We start from the raw sequence: 17,315 nt of genomic DNA on the forward strand, positions 1-17,315 counted from the left end.
GGGTTAGCGGAGTGATGATGGCTCAAGCCTCTAATCCTAACTATTCAGGAGACTGAGCTCTGAGGATGGCGGTTCAAAGGAAAGTCTGTGAGACTCTTTATCTCCAATTAACTACCAAGAAAGCTGTGGCTCAAGGGGTGGAGTGTTAGCCTTGAACATAAAAGCTCAGTCAGAGCCCAGGATCTGAGTTCAAGCGCCAGGACTGGCACCAGAACAACAGAAAACAACCTCCCTCTCCCTTCAGAGATTATCATGGTATCCTCACACACCGACTTTCTACTGTGCGGATGCACACACCGTTCCACTTCTTAATACACCGCGGTCATCTACCATGATTCCTTTCTTTCATAGCTCCATGACCACCTTTAAAAACTGGATGTTTCAAACGGCGCCAGGACAACCTAGGGGACAGGTGGGGTGGGGAGAGATGGGGAGAACGAGGAAGCGGGTGACACCGATCGGGACGGCCTGGCCTCACAAACTGACGAGGCTGAACGACCTCTTTGTACGATTAAAGATAGTACAAGAGCCGGCTGTTTCATGAGCCTCAGTTTTCTCACACAAGAAGTTAGTAATACTTGCAATCGGTTGGTCCAAGCCACCGTACTCAAAGCCTGGCCTGGGTGGACTACTTACGAGTAATTTTGTGTTTTCTAGTGTGCGTTGCTGTCATGTGAGGCACGATGAAAGTAAAAGTGTTTTTTGTTTTTTTATTTACACCTTAACAGCAAAAGCCACATCATCCTCTGCTTCACTCAGTGGCGCAACGTCACGCGGGCCCAGACCCGCGGGATCCCAACCCGCGGGCGTGTCCGAAGGCCCCGGTAGAGACAGACGCGCTGTGATGACGCACGTCGCCTTGCGCGGTGACGTCAGCGGTCGCGGCACGCGGGCGGGGCGGGGCCTGCTGCGGCGTTGGCGTGCGGCGCGCTTTGCACACGTTGCACCTTGTCGCTTCCAGTCTGTCTGCCGTGTGGCTTCAGCGTCCCGACTGTGTGAGCCTACAGACCCGAGGCGATGGCGAAGCTCTGTCTCACGGTGAATCCCGGAGACCCTCCCCTGGGTAAGGAGCCGAGGCCACCCGGCCTGTGTGGGGTTGCATCAGCCGGAGGGGTGCGGGGCAGGGCTGTCGCCGGGCCCCGGCCTGGCGCAGTGGCAGTCACCGTCTGGAAGATGCGGCCTGGCTTTACTTAACCCCTGGCTGAACTGAGTCGTCCAGGGCCCACGGCCTAGTCCCGGGCCTCCGGAGGCCTCCCTTGCCTAGGTCTGTCTGCGAGGGCGTGGGAGGAGGCGCGGTGTTAGCCCGGGCCACTGGAGTCTTCATTTGGGATCTTCTCTCGGTGGGGTGACCCCTCTTAGAAATAGCATGTTTCCTTCTCCACTTGTTCACATTCTCCCCAAGATCCCGAATTCACTTGACCCGACTTATATGATTTATCCAGTTCAAAGGGAACAGGTCATGATAGCGTTTAGAATGTTACCTGAGAGCGCACTCATTTTTATTTAAAGGTGGTGGAGTATGTAGGCACATAGATTGATGGGGTGATGTACTCCACAAATGTCAGCGGTACTGCTTTCTTGATACAGCTTCTGAGTTCAGCCTGCGATTGCTGTGGTGGTTAGATCGCTTAGGATTTCGACTTTTTCATTACTTTGAGAAATTACACTGCTGAAGAATTTAAGCTTAATAAACTCGCTTATGTTAATGCATATTAAGGATCTAGGCACATAAAGTATTCTAGAGAATTTTAAATAAGAAGAGTCATGTGGGGATGATTCTCGAGGTTGATGTTTGTCTGCGCATATTAAAAACAGCGTGTGTTTCTGAGAAAGGCTTTATATATATGAGGCAAGCACTGCACTACCCAACTCCCATCCCCCTTCCTGGCCCTATAAACCATTAGCCGGCTTGAATAATTAAAATGGTAACGTTTTAGTATATTGGTTCCAGTAATTATGTGTTAACATCACAGCAAATCAATAAGCTCTATAAAAGAAGTAGATTTGATTTGGGGATGGAAAGGCACTAGATAATAGTTTAGCCACTGTCTAGTGGTTGTGGGCAAAGGCATTTATTTGGTTGATGGAGGCCGAAGCCTCAGTCCTGACTGCTAAGTACTAGTTGTGGAACTTGGATGAGTTCCTTGCTTACGTTCCCTTTCCTTTTATAAGAAAGGTGGAATGTCTTCTATATAGTGTTGGCTCCCAGAATGAAATAAGACTTAGAGATAAAGTTCTGACACCTTTTAGGTGTGTAATAAATAGCTGTGATTCTAACTTACGTCACTTAGAAAATCACTCTGGAGGTAATAGATCTGTTTTCTTTATAAATTACAGAACTCAGAACTATTTTGTCAATATTAGAAGAATCAAGAAATTTGTCATTTTGAACTCTGTACCAGTTTTAGAATATATACGTTAATTTTCTAGTTGCTTCTCTTGACTTTCAGTTAATTTTTCTCACTTGCTCAAATTCCATGTTTTATCTTCAATAAAATTAAATGAAGCATTTAGCAAAAATAGATTACATTGTTAGACTTTCCCTATATTATATGTATAGTGTATGTTCTTTTTAATGTTAAAATAATTTCATATATAAAAATGATAGGAGAGAGAACTTGGTACTTTACCTCCCTAGAATCTTCCAAGTGTACCTCTCCCACAAGCAAACACTCTGTACCTGATATACACAACCATCAAAGTCAGAAAATACACATTGATACAATTCCCATACCTACAAACACTATTAATCTAACACTAACTGTTCCAGTAATAGCTGTCATAAGCAAGGTCCACATTCTGTCTAGGATCACCATATTGTCATGTCTTCCCCGTTTCTTTCAATCTGGAATGGGTTAGTGGTCTAACCTTGATTTTCATAGCCTTGTCCTTGAAGATTAAAAGCCACTTACTTTTGAGTACCCTCTAGTCTAGTTGTCTGACATTTCCTTGTAGTCAGATTTATTCTATGCATCTTTGGCACGAGTAACACAATAATCCTTGTTCTCCACTGCAGATATGATTTCTTATTTATCATTGCAGCCCATTAGTGATGCATGAGTTGAATTTTCCCATTCCTAATGATTTTATCAAGGATAAAATCACTTAAGATGGTGTCAGCCCACTTTCCCAGCTGCAGTTTTTTCTTTCAATTTACAGATAATTTAAAAACGGAATCATACGAACAGCTCCTTTCATCCATGCATTGTTTCAGCATCTAATTTATGATGTTGATTGTCATGGTGACCTTCCAATTGTACAATTATTTTTACATTTAATAGTTAGCATTTTTCTATGAGAAGAACATTCTCTTTTTACAATGTAAAAATTCATAGCAACTATATTCAATGTGTTCTCTGTGTGTGTCTGTGTCTACATGCCAATACTGAGGCTTTAATTTGAAATGCAGAGTGTTAGAATTTGAGATCAAGATTGCCTTGATTCTGCTTTCAGATGCTGACTACCATGGTAGTCCAAGCCTTAGTTTACTCTTCAGTTATTTCTCTGAGATAAAACATAAGACTTCCTGTAGGCTTTCTACAGTATAAACTACTGAGAAAATAGCTTATTCCCATTATGATTTAATGCTGGATTATTGACTCATCCTTACTGCTTTTATGATCCAAGTTATAAATATTGAGTTGTCGTTAAACAGAAATAAATCTTTTCATCCTCCATTTTTAGAAGCGTTGCTGGCAGTAGAACATGTGAAAGGTGATGTCAGCATTTCTGTTGAAGAAGGAAAGGAGACTCTTCTTCATGTTTCTGAGTAAGTGCTCTTATTTTCAGTACTATTAAAAATAATCAGCATTAAATATTATATGCTTATTTCACTTGCTCATTTGGTGAGTTGTTCCTAGAAAGAAGTGAGCTTTGTTATTCTAAAAGGATGGAATACAGGGATTTATATTTGTCAGCTAGCTATGTGATTTCACTCATTATCTGTTTTTAAGAGCTAGAAATATGCCAGGCGCCTGTGGCTCAGGCCTGTAATCTTAGCTACTCAGGAGGCTGAGATCTATGGATCATGGTTCAAAGCCAGCCGGGGAAGGAAAGGCCGTGAGACTCTTATCTTCAATAAACCACTCAGAAAATCGGAAGTGGCACTGTGGCTCTAGTGGTAGAGCGCTCGCCTTGAGCTGAAGAGCTGAGGGACAGCGCCCAGGCCCAGAGTTCAAGCCCCATGACTGACAAAAAACAAAAACAAAAAAACCTAGAAATGTGAAGAAAGATTTACATGTAAAAATTTATTTATTTTTGAGACAAGTCCTTATGTGACCCAGGCTAGCCTGAAACTCAGGGTCATTCTGCAGGGATTACAGGTACGCACCACTGTGGCCTGGCTTTATATAAAAGGCTTGAATCGGGGCTGGGAAGGTGGCTCAGTGGTAGAGCGCTTGCCTTGCATGCCTGAGGCCCTGGGTTCGATTCCCCAGCACCACATAAGCAAAAAGAAAAAAGCTGGAAGTGGCGCTATGGCTCAAGTGGTAGAGTGCTAGCCTTGAGCTGAAGAGCTGAGGGACAGCGCCCAGGCCCAGAGTTCAGGCCCCACGATTGGACCCAAAAAATAAATAAATAAAAGGCTTGAATTTATGGTCTGTACACTGTCTTTTAACTTTCTTGCCAAAGGCTGGTACTCTGCTACTTGAGCCATAGCTCCTCATCCAGCTTTTTGGTTGTTATTGGAGATGAGAGTATCATACACTTTTCTGCCTGAGATAGCTTTGAGCCATGATCAGATCTTAGCCTCCTGAATGGCTAGGATTATAGGTGTAGACAGTACCCAGCTTCATTTTGTTTTTTCTTTTTTGTGCCAGCCCTGGGGTCTGAACTCAGGACCTGGACACTGTCCCTGAGCTGCTTTTGTTCAAGGTTAGCACTCTACCATTTGAGCCACAATGCCGCTTCTGGCTTTTTCTGCTTATGCCATACTGAGGAATCAAACCTAGGGCTTCATGCATGCTAGACAAGCACTGTACTTCTAAGCCACATTCCCAGCTCCCCCACCCCCAGCTCCATTTTCTGTTTTATTAATGATAGTATTCAGATAATTCCTGTTTTCTTAAGTTGTCATCTGCATTTTCTTTTGTTTCTAGTTTGTTTCAATATTATTATCCAGTATTTCTTGTTGAAATTTAATTTCTGCTATCACATATTTATTATCAGAGCTCTGGGGTTTTTGTTCTTTGTTGTTGTTTGGTTTCTTTAGAACAAGGCTTTTCTATGTAGCTCAGGCAGCGTTGAGCTGAACATCCTCTGGTTTCTGTCCCTTGCATACTGGAATTACAGGTGTCAGACACTATGCTAGCGTTTGAGAGTTCTGTTATATGTTTCTGGATAATCCTTTTATAATGCCCTGTTCTTAATTTATTTGTTTATATGTTTATTTTTCTTTGGTTGTAAAGATGCTGGAGATTGAACCTAGGGTCTTAAGCTTGTATATACTACCACTAAGCTATTCCTTTAGCCCTGATTGCAATTTTTGTTTCATTATTTATTTTGGTCACTGTCTTTAAAATTACAGGCTTTTTTCAAACATCTGACAACCTCTGGTAGTAGTTCTTTTGTAGTTAGCATGAAAACAGTGAGAATGGTAATTTCTGAACTGAGAGTTGTTTCTATTAATTCTGAGCTTACTCTAGGAAGCTCTAGCTAATCTGTTCGTTTGGGGAACTTCTGATGTCAGTGTCTTTAGTTCTTTCCTTCTTGGGCTGATGAAATTATCCAGAGAAGAGATTTGGTTTAACTCCTTAGGGAATAATTTTTCAGTTTTTGCCTCAGAGATATCCTAGCAGAATTGTGTGTGTGTGTGTGTGTGTGTGTGTGTGTGTGTGTGTGTGTGTGTGTGTGTGTGTGTGTGTGTGTGTGTGTGTGTGTGTGTGATGGTGTTATGCTTTTTATTCAGATTCTTGAACTGGCTAGGCAGCCTTCTGAGTACTAGCTCACCACCATCCTGGTGAAATAGTACTTTGATGAAGTTGTATTTTTAAAATTAGAAGGCATTATACAATTGTGGGTGTGGGTGTGTGTGCGTGCGCATGTGCACGCACGCGCACGTGTGCACGCATAGACCATTCTGAAGTAATTAGTGGCTTTAGCCCCATATTTTATAACAAATTAGAATTGGATAGAAACAGGTAAGTAAGGAAGCAAATCTATTTTGCTGTAGTGAAAAGAACTTAGAAAGTATATTAGGATTTCTATTTTTACATATATTCCATAGTCTCACCACTTATTGTTTACTAGAACGACTGCAATATTTTACCTCATGCTTTTACTCTAGGAATGTGGTGTTCACAGACATAAATTCCATACTTCGCTATTTGGCCAGAGTTGCCACTACAGCTGGGCTCTATGGCACTAACCTGATGGAACATACTGAGGTAAACACTTACTTGTATGTTTTGTTTATTTAATTTATTGCTTTTGGATTTTTGAGAACAATATTGTCTTACAGTACATTGTCTCTACAGTGTTAATTAAGAAATGTTTATTGTGGTTTTATTTTTTTAAAAGAAAAGAAAGAAAAATTCTCAGAATTGGTATAACTCAGTGATGGAGAACTTGTCTAGCATTTGGCAGGCCCTGGGCTTAATCACCACTGTAGTAAAGAACTAGAATATTTTCTCTTTCTTAAAAAAAAAGGGGGGGGCTGGGAAGGTGGCTCCGTGGTAGAGCGCTTGCCTTGCATGCCTGAGGCCCTGGGTTCGATTCCTCAGCACCACATAAGCAAAAAGAAAAAAGCCGGAAGTGGTGCTGTGGCTCAAGTGGTAGAGCGCTAGCCTTGAGCTGAAGAGCTGAGGGACAGTGCCCAGGCCCAGAGTTCAGGCCCCATGACCGGACCCCCCCCCCCCCCCCAAAAAAAAAAAAAGTTGTTTATTCCCAAACTAACTGTACTTTGGGGGCATTCAGTGCATCTTCATCTTCCTGCCTTCCTAGAATATCATGGGCGCATGAGACTGTATAGATCATTCCATCCAATTTTTATGCTTTGTAGATAAGGCAGTAGGCATATCAGTTCTAAATTGTCTATGTATTTTTTGTTCTTCCTGAAATACCCTTCCACAAATCTTCAGGAAAGTAACAAAATACGATATTTATCTAAGTGCCACCTTAGATCCTGTGCTTCTAGAATTGAATCCACATAATTCAAAAATTTGAGGTAAGAAAAGTATGTTTTTACATTAGGAAGTCAAATATGTTGTGCTAGATTACTACCATTTTTTTTCTTGTGGTCATCTTTTTCAAAAGTCTAAACTCTGCAGTGTATTTCTTTTCTCTCTTTGTGTTCACAGATTGACCACTGGTTGGAGTTCAGGTCTACAAAATTACCTTCATGTAATTTGTTTACTTCTGCCATCAACGAGCTTAATCATTGCCTGTCTTTGAGAACATACTTAGTTGGGAACTCCTTGACCTTAGCAGATCTATGTGTATGGGCCACCTTAAAAGGTATCAGTAATTCCTCTTAAAATATGCATTGTATGGTTTTGGCTTTTTTCTTTTTTTTTAAAGTGGAGGCTGACTATTGCTTAGGTTGACCTTAAACTCCTAAACCTAAGCAATATTCTGCCTCAGCCTCACAAGAGGCTAGGATTACAATTGTGCACCACCAAGCCCAAATAAAATACTTTATTTTAATCATTTAATATTTTAATATTTTGCTGGATAAAAAGTATTCACACATGTGCATGCATGTATGTGTACACACCCAACCTATACATACACACATGTTTAGGCCATAACTTAAGAGGGTTCATCTAGAGTAGTCATCCAAATTTCTTGTTTATATCCAGTTACAGGAATCTCTTGTCCTCTACTAGCCCTGGGGATTTTCTTTTAAGTTCCTCTTGCCTTTGCATTTGTCATTCTTGCTTAAAATCCTCAGTCTCTTATATCAGCTTTGCTGCCTCATCCTTACTTTGGACATTACGCTTAGCTCGCATTGGAAAAATCACTAGGACTATAAGAAGGGCTAATTTAGTGATTTGAGGTGTCACTTTTCTGGGAGGTTACTTATTCCTCTTCTACAACTAGTTTGCTGCACATAGGAAGAAGTGTTTATCAACTTGGGAAACCTGTTAGCCTTTTATTTTGAAGAGACAAAAAAGCTTCATGAAATATAACATATATAGAAAACTCCACTTACTTAAAATATATGATTTTATTGAGGTATATATATAATAAGGCCCTGGGATTTGAATTTGGCCTCACTTGCTAGGCAGATAGTCTCCTACTTGAGTCATGCCCTTATCTCTGGACTTGACTCCTTCCTACCTTAGCCTCCCTTGCTAGTATTACAGGAGTTTGTTGTTTTTTTTTTTTTTTTTTTTTTTTTGGTTGGTCATGGGGCTTGAACTCAGGGCCTGGCTCAAAGCTAGCACTCTGCCACTTTGAGCTATAGTTGCTGTTCGGGTTTGTGAGTGTTTAATTGGAGATAAGAGTCTCATGGGGGACTTTTCTGCCTGCACTGTCTTCGAACCAGTCTTCAGATCTCAGCCTCCTGAGTAGCTAGGATTACAGGCATTAGACACTTGCTCTTGGCTTCTTACTGTTCTTTTAAGAATGTAGCTTTGAAATGCTAAACTGCTAAACAGACTTAAGTGCCTTTTTTTTTTCTTGCCATTAGCGGAGTTTGAACTCAAGATCCTTTACTCACTTAGGTTGCTTGCTTGGCTGGTGCTCTGCCACTTGAGCTATACCTTCAGTTCAGTTTTAGGTTTATTTTGAAGATGAATTCTCACTGACTTTTCTGCCTGGATTGGCTTCAAGCCTTGATCCTTTGGATCTAAGCCTCCTGAATAGGTAGGATTAGGATTATAGGTATTAGCTACCAGCAGCATCCAGAGAGCATCTTGATTATCTTGATTTTGTTTTTTCTAGTTCATCTTGAAATCTTTTTCTTAATTAAGTGTTGGTTTTACAATGTGTGTGGCATGAGTAAGAAAAAGTGATTTTTTTTTTTTCAACTCTGTAAAATACATTGAAGTGTTAGGACATGTGTAAATTTTTTTATTGCAGAAGAAGGACTTGAATCTCTTTTACGTGAATTAACCATGGTTAGAACTTTGCTTTTGAGGTTGCAGATTTATAGAATAGTTTTTAAATTATGTTTGCTAATAGGAAGTGCTGCATGGCAAGAACAAATGAAACAGAACAAGGCTCCAGTTCATGTAAAACGCTGGTTTGGTTTTCTTGAAGCCCAGCAGGCCTTCCAGTCAGTAGATACCAAGTGGGATGTTTCAACAAGCAAAGCTAAAGTGGTAAGCCTGTTTGCCTCCCTCCTTCCTTCCCTTCCTTCTTCTCTCCCCTCTTTCCCTAGCTTTCCCTCCTTGTTCTCCTCCTTTCTCTTTTTTTTTCTTTTTCTTTTTTTGCCAGTCCTAAGGTTTGAACTCAGGGCCTGGGTGCTGTTCTTTGTGTTCAAGGCTAGCTCTCTGCCACTTAAGCCATTTTTTCTATGGAGTTTATTGGAGATAAAGACTGTCACAGACTTTCTTGCCCAGGCTGGCTTCAAACTGCAATCCTCAGATCTCAGCCACCTGAGTATCTAGGATTACAGGTGTTAACCACTGGCGTCCGACCGTTTCCCCCTTTATTTTTTTTAGCCGGTTGTGGGGGCTGAACTCTGGACCTGGGCGCTGTCCCTCAGCTCTTCATCTCAAGGCTAGTGCTTTACCATTTGAGTCACAGCACCACTTCCGGCTTTTTCTGCTTATGTGGTGCTAAGGAATCGAACCCAGGACCTCATGCATTTGAGGCAAGCACTCTACCACTGAGCCAACTTCCCAGCCCTCCCCCTTTCTTAAATGCTAATGTTTCAGTGTGGCTCTGAGAAGGAAATTATTGCTGCTCATAAAACTTATTTTCTGGGACTGAGAGTATATCCCAGTGGCAGTATTTGCTTAACCTAGAATTCATAGGCACTACCAAAAAATGAACTTATCTTTTCACAGTGAAAAAGGATTATCTTAGAAGAATCTCCTGTTGCTAAATCTTAGTTTGACATTAACTGGTGGATTACTTAAAGCCCTAATCTTTATACTTGTGAAAGATTGAATCTCCAGTATTTTTCGTAGACAATTCAAATTTTATATAACTAAATTTTCTCTAGTTTTGTTGTGTAGTGCTGGGGATTGAACCCAAGTCCTCATCTATGCTAAGCCCATGTTCTACCATCAGTCGACATGTTTTGCCAGTCCTGGGGCTTAAACTCAGGGCCTGGGCACTGTCCTTGAGCTTCTTTTGCTCAAGGCTAGCACTGTACCACTTGAGCCACAGCACCATTTCTGGTTTTTTCTGTTTATGTGGTACAGAGGAATCAAACCCAGGACTTCATGTATGCTAGGCAAGCACTCTTATCACTAAACTACAGTCCCATTCCCTCAATCTACACCTTCAACCTAGTTATTATTATTTTACTGTCTTTCTCCTGAATCTTCTCTTTTCTGGTTTTTAACCATTGAGTCCTTGGATAGAGTACAGTAGAAAAAGTCCTCTTCTCTAGAATCATTCTGATTTGATCGGTTTCACAGCATCGACATGAATAGTATAGTTCTTATTTAATGAAGGTTTTTCTGATGTAGTAAAATTTGCCTAATACTTTGGCGAATCCTTTACCATTTTTTTCCCATCTAATGAGTCAACAAGTCCTCTTATTCTCCTATCTACAGGGTTTCTTTCTATCCAACCCTACTTCTCTGCTTATGTTATTGCATCTTTGTTAAATACCATTTCACATGTGGTCTTATCTTTCTCTAATTCTGCATCTTAGCTGTCCTAGGTAGTGTTTTAAAATATGAAAGTAACATTTCATTTCCCCTAGAGGATGCCATTACTTGAAGCGTAAAAGCCAAGTCCAAACCTTGTGCGTTAGTATGGGGGCTTGAACTTTTGCTCGGCTTTTTCACTCAAGGCTGGTACTTGAGCCACACCTCCACTTCTGGTATTTTGCTATAATTGGAGATAAGAATATCATAGACTTATTTTCTCCTGGACTGGCCTTGAACTGTGATTGTCAGACCTCAGCATTATGAGTAGCTAGGATTACGGACAGGAATCACCACTACCTGGCCTATACATTCTGTTTTGGACTTAATGTATTTCAGCTTCCTTGCTCATGAACCTATACTATGCATAGATACTGTATTGCCCTTCCCTGCCTTTGTGTCTTGCTTCTAAACCCTTTAGCCCCTTTAGCCTTTCCATCTGAAATATTTCTGCTCCAGGCACTGACCCTGAGCTTTTTTTCTCAAGGCTAGTGCTTCTTGGTTAATTGGAGATTAGAGTGTCAAGGGCTTTTCTGCTCAGGCTGGCTTTGGAGCTGGCTTTGAACCGAACCTTGATTCTCAGCTCTCAGCTACTTGAGTAGCAGCCACTGGTGCCTGGCACATTTCCACTTTTTAAAGATGCAGGTTGGAACCAGGTGTCAGTGGCTTACATGTATAATCCTAGTTACCCAGAAGACAGAGATCAGAAGATCTCTATTCAAAACCAACTTGGACAGACAAAAGCAAGAGAATCTTACCTCCAATTAACCAGTGAAGTGCTAGAATTGAATTTGTGGCTCAAGTGGTAAATTGTTAGCCTGTGAGTAGAAAAAGACAATTGAGAGCTTGAGGCCCTGAATTCAAGCCTCCGTATCTGTACAAAACCAAAATCAGGAAAGATCCAATGTGGTTCTTACTACCTTGTAAGCTTTTCCTGAAGGCCTGGATATTGTTGATTCACAGTTTAAAATTTTGTTGTTGCTGTTGTGATCCTGAGGCTTGAACTTAGGGCCTGAGCACTTTATCTGAATTTTTGTGTTCAAGCTAGTGCCCTTCTATTGGAGTCATATCTGTTTTTTTAGGTGATAAATTGGAGATAGGAGTCTCATGGACTTTCGCCTAAGGCTAGCTTCAAACCACAATCCTCAGATCAAAGGCTCCTGAAAAGCTAGGATTACTAGGGTGAGCCACTGGTGCCTAGCTTGTTGATTAGCTTTAACTACATGTTCTAACTGTACCCTCTAAAAACACTATCGGTATTACTGGTGTGTGCTTTTATTTATTTCCTTCATCAGACTTTTAATTACCCAAGTGCAGGATGATGGTCTAGTCATTATTTTGTTCATAACTACTATAGTGTGTCATTTAGTAGGTATAGTGAACATGTTCTTAAGTATTTAACCGTATAGCTTGTTGTTGTTGATGTTTTTCTTTTCAGGCACCTGAGAAAAAACAAGACGTTGGGAAGTTTGTTGAGCTTCCAGGTGCAGAGATGGGAAAGGTTACTGTCAGATTTCCTCCAGAAGCTAGTGGGTAAGGAAATACATCTCAAACTTACACTTAAATATATTAGTGGGAAAACCTTAAAAGTTACCCAACTTCTAATACTAAAGAGTTGATACAAAAAGAAATAAATAAGATTTTGATGATGGGAGTTAAAAAGTCATAATAGTTCTTAATTATTAACATAATATTAGTTGAATTTTAATTTGTAGCTTTAGCTTATTAAGAATAGAAGAGACATTGAAATTTTACCCCATTTTAAATAGAAATAAGAAAATACTACAAATAGAAACATTAAAATAAGGGCTGGCAGAGTAGCTCAATGGTTGTGTTCGCCTAGCAAGTGCAAGGCCCTGAGTTCACATCCCAGCACTGACAAAAAAAAAAAAAAAGAGGTAGGAAATTTAAATTTTAAAATGTCTATAAATAGGGATTAATTTTTATTTGTATTCTAAGATTTGGGGGCTTTTATTCACTAAGGATTTGTATGATACTTCCAGTCATCTTTTATATTAATAGTAGAATTAGATAGCAGTATTTTTTTCTCTCAAATGGAGAAATGTGTTGAAAAATACATTCCTACTTAGTTCTTTCCATTGGTAACAAGTTTCCTAAACTCATTAGCTCTTGGCAAACATAGAAAATTATAATCAAAGAGTCCACTCATTTAAGAAAAGACTGTTGTGGCTGTAAGCCATAGCATGGGGCTGCTTCAAACCTTGTGTACCATTCCCTAAGCCTGAAGGGAGTCTGCCTTTTCACATCCATCTCCTTGAAGCAGAGTTAAGGGGAATATCAAGCTTTGTAGTTCCTGTGATACTAATATAATAAAATAAGCCTTACTAAAGACACATTACTAATGCACTTGTGCACCTAGATGCTGAACCTTAGAAACAGTGTTAATTTGTGAGATGATTCTTTTTTTTTTTTTGGTCGTGGGCTTGAACTCTGGGCCTAGTGTTGTCCTTTAGCTCTTAAACTCAAGGCTAGCACTCTACCACTTGAGCCACAGTGGCACTTGCATTTTTTCTGGTGGTTTTATTGGAGATAAGAGTTTCAGGGCCTTTCCTGCTTGGGCTGGCTTTGAACTGTGATCCTCAAATCTCAGCCTCCTAAGAGCTGGGATTACAGGTGTGAGCCACAGGGTGCCCAGCTGAAATGATTCTTTGTACAACTTTAATTTCAGATTTTGTTTCAGATAAGAATTTCACATTCTTATCCTTTTGTGGTAGATAGAATATGTAGATAACAGAAATTGGCAGATAGGAAAACCATTTTCTTTTTGTTCTTGTTTTTCTGTCTGTTGTGGGGTTTGAACTCTGGGCCTAAGTGCTGTTCTTCAGCTCATCAGCTCAAGTCCAGCACTCTACCACTTGAGTCACAGTACCACTTCCAGTTTTCTGGTGGTTTATTGGAGATAAGAGTCTCATGAACTTTATTGCCCAGGCTGGCTTTGAGCCGCAATCCTCAGATCTCAGCCTCCTGAGTAGCTAGGATTACAGATGTGAGCCACCAGCACCCAGCAAACAATTTTCTTTTAGCTATGTACTTAATAGATCTTTACAAATGATCTCATCATAAAAACCAGTCTAGGCCTGGGAATGTGGCTTGGTGGTAGAGTACTTGTCTAGCATGAAGGAGGCCCTGGGTTCAATTCCTGATACCACATTAAAAAAAAAAAACTAAAAGAAAAACCAGGTGTATAGTTGCATACTTTTTACTTTATTTTGCTGGTGCTAGGGTTTGAACTTAACCTTGAGCTTGCTCAGCTTGCTTGTTTTACTGGCATTCTACCACTTGAGCCATTCTTCTACCTTGTCTTTTTGTTTTTGGAGATGGAATATCATGGACTTCTGTGCCTGGGCTGACCTTGAACCTCAAACCTTTACTAAGCTCACCCTCTGAGGTAGTTAGGATTAGAAACAAGAGCCACTGGCTCATGGCTTCTTTTCTGTACTAGGGGATGGTAGAAGAAATGAAAAAAAAAATGACTGAAAAAAATAACAAATTTGATTCGTGACTCAATGAAATAAATAGCATTTATGTTACATGGTTCAATCTTTTTTTTTTTTTTTGTGATCCTGGGCCTAGTGCTATCTCTATCTCTTTGTGCTCAAGGTTGATGTTCTACCACTTGAGCCACAGCTCCACTTCTGGCTTTTTCTGAACAGTTTATTGGAGATTAAAAGTCTCATGGAATTTCCTGCCAGGGATAGCTTCAAACCATGATCCTCAGATCTCAGCCTCCTGAGTAGCTAGCATTACAGACATAAGCCACCAATGCCCAGCCATAGTTCAGTTCTTAAAGATATCATGAGTCCTTTCCTCCCAATATTCTATTTCTGTGTTTGATATGAGAGGTCATACTTGTCATTTGCATTACTAATCTTAGTTGTTTGATAAAAGTTGCTTTTAAGGGGCTGGGAAGGTGGCTCAGTGGTAGAGTGCTTGTCTTGCATGCATGAGACCCTCAATTCAATTCCTCAGCACCACATAAGCAGACAAGGCCAGAAGTGGGCTGAGGCTCAAGTGGTAGAGCGCTAGTCTACAGCTGAAGAGCTGAGGGACAGGGCCCAGGCCCAGAGTTCAGGCTCCACGACCGACAAAAAAATAAATAAGTAGCATTTAAATACTATTTCTTGCTATGCCATTTTTTGTCTTTTTTTTTTATCACTGTCACTTCTTGAATATTGGATTAGCATATTTATACATATATATTATAAAATATGTTTATCTGTTCTAAATTACGTCATTTTCGGAGAGATGCTCTTATATACGTAGGGATTTGGAATATAATCAGTATTTCATTATTGTTCATAAATTTCATCATATCCCCATATACTTGCTAACAAGTACAGGCACTAACAAGTGCTTTCTATATAGTAAGTCATTAATCTGAACAACCTTTTGAGGAAGGCACTATTTAGAAGCTGATTCATACGATGTATTAATATCTTGCCAAACTCAAAATCTGCCATCTGGCTCTTGTAGCTAAAAATTACACTGTTGTGCATGGCAGAAGTCTAATTCAGTATTACTGGTAACTAAAGCAGCATGATTCTTACTTCCTTTCACTATTGTTTCTTCAGATGATTATTTTAGTTACGGTATTTTATAGTCTCAAGTGTTTTTCCTGAAGCTTGGAATATACATTATTAGAGCTATATACATTATTGCTGATTCAGATGTATTTTTCTTTAAGACCTTTTTTCTCCTCCTCCTTTTTTTCTTTCCCCTTTTTTCCTACTTTCACTTTGTCTCTTCTGTCTCCCTCTCTCTTTCTCCTTTATTTTTTCCTCATTGTCTTTTTTCCCTCCCCTTCCTTCCTCCCTCTTTTCCTCCTCCTTCCTTCCCTCCCAGCATCTTGTTCATGGGAAACATACACTGTAGCTCCACATTATCCTTCTTAAGTTAATTTTATATTTAAAGCTAAACACATTAACTCAAACAATAGGTGATCAGTAACTGTATCTTTTTGAATGATGTAGCTCATTGCTGAATTAAACATGCTTCAAGTTAACATCTAGTTTTCTGTTTCTGGGAATCCATGGCCCTTTATTTTAAGTTACTTTATTTTAGGATAGTTTTAGATTTACAGGAAGTTTCTATATTTATTACATCCAGTTTTTCATAGTGTTGGCATCTTGCATTTATATGGTAACTTCATCATAACTAATGAACAAATATTGATATTCTTCACTAAACTCCATCCATTTCTGGGATTTCATCAATTTTTGTGTAATAACTTTTTTGTTCTAAGATATCTTCTAGAGCATATGCAGTTCTGTTTTTTGTAGGCAATTTTTAAAAGCCCAAATTGCATTGCACATTGTAGTTGGTTCTATTACTTATGCATGCAAAAACCCTTTTTATAAGCCAATCACTGATCTGGACCTCTGTCTAAATTTGTAGAAACTTAATTGAGTTAGGATTGATGTGTCATTCAGTGGCAGAGTGCTTACTAGGCATGTGCAAGGCCATGTTTAATTGACTTTTGTTTTTTGTGTTTTTTTTTTGCAGTTGTGGGGTTTGAACTCAGGTCCTGCACACTGTCCCTTATCTCTTTTGCTTAGGGCTAGTGCTCAACCACTTGGAGGCACAGCTCCACTTGCAGTTTTTGAGTGGTTAACTGGGGGTAAGAGTCTCAAGGAGACTTTTCTACCTGGGCTGACTTCTAACCATGATGCTCAGATCTCAGCCTCCTGGATAGCTAGGATTATAGGCATGAGCCACCTACATTCAGCTTTCATTGTCATAAATGGAGTTGTATTTTTCATAATATCAATATCACTTCATGTCAAAGGTGTGCTATTAGAACTAGATGACTTATCTTAAAATGGTGACTGCTGTAGTAAACTGAAAGTGGTAAAAATTGGCAAGAGCTATTTAAACTGGCTTCATACCTTGTTTTCTTCCCAAATGATTATAATTTAAACAATAATGGCCAAGTTAATTAATTTCCTTGTAAAAGTTTTTGGTGATAGAGTCTTGGTCTGTAACCCAAGCTGACCTCAACTCAAGACCCTTCTGCCTCAGAATCCTAAGTGCTAGAAATTTACAGGTAGATGCTACTTTGAACATTGTTTTTTTTTTTCCTCAGTCGTTGGGCTTGAACTCTGGCCCTGGGTGCTGTCCCTGAGCTCTTCAGCTCAAGGAGAGTGCTCTACCACTTGAGAGCCATAGAGCTTCTTCTGGTTTTCTGGTGGTTTATTGGAGATATGAGTCTCACGGACTTTTCTGTTTGGGCTGGCTTTGAACCATGATCCTCAGATCTCAGTCTCCTAAGTACCTAGGATTATAGGATGAGTCACCGGCGCCCTACAGAACATTGCTTTTTACAAACTGCTTTGATTGGGCTGGGAATGTGGCTTAGTGGTACAATGCTTCCTTAGCATGCATGACGCTCGAGGTTCAATTCCTCAGTACCACATAAACAGAAAAAGCAGAAGTGATGTTGTGGCTCAAGTGGTAGAGTGCTGGCCTTGAGCAAAAAGAAGTTCAAGGATAGTGCCCAAGCCTGAGTTCAAGTCCCAAGACTGGCAAAAT

General features: G+C 40.0%; 1 protein-coding gene across 1 annotated transcript in view; it reads left to right on the forward strand.

Moving 5' to 3' along the window:
* Positions 1–912: 912 nt before the first annotated feature.
* The window catches only part of Eprs1 (glutamyl-prolyl-tRNA synthetase 1), a 65,200-nt gene continuing 48,797 nt past the window's right edge, over positions 913–17,315 (forward strand). Inside the window, exons 1-6 of the mRNA XM_042681397.1 lie at positions 913–1,063; positions 3,685–3,769; positions 6,284–6,383; positions 7,296–7,452; positions 9,124–9,263; positions 12,205–12,299. Of these exons, the coding sequence (XP_042537331.1) occupies positions 1,018–1,063; positions 3,685–3,769; positions 6,284–6,383; positions 7,296–7,452; positions 9,124–9,263; positions 12,205–12,299 (623 nt within the window). The 5' untranslated portion in view covers positions 913–1,017. The remainder of the gene's footprint in view (positions 1,064–3,684; positions 3,770–6,283; positions 6,384–7,295; positions 7,453–9,123; positions 9,264–12,204; positions 12,300–17,315) is intronic.

Source organism: Dipodomys spectabilis, unplaced genomic scaffold (assembly GCF_019054845.1).
Source record: "Dipodomys spectabilis isolate Male_0828 unplaced genomic scaffold, ASM1905484v1 ptg000069l, whole genome shotgun sequence".
Lineage (NCBI taxonomy): Eukaryota > Metazoa > Chordata > Mammalia > Rodentia > Heteromyidae > Dipodomys > Dipodomys spectabilis.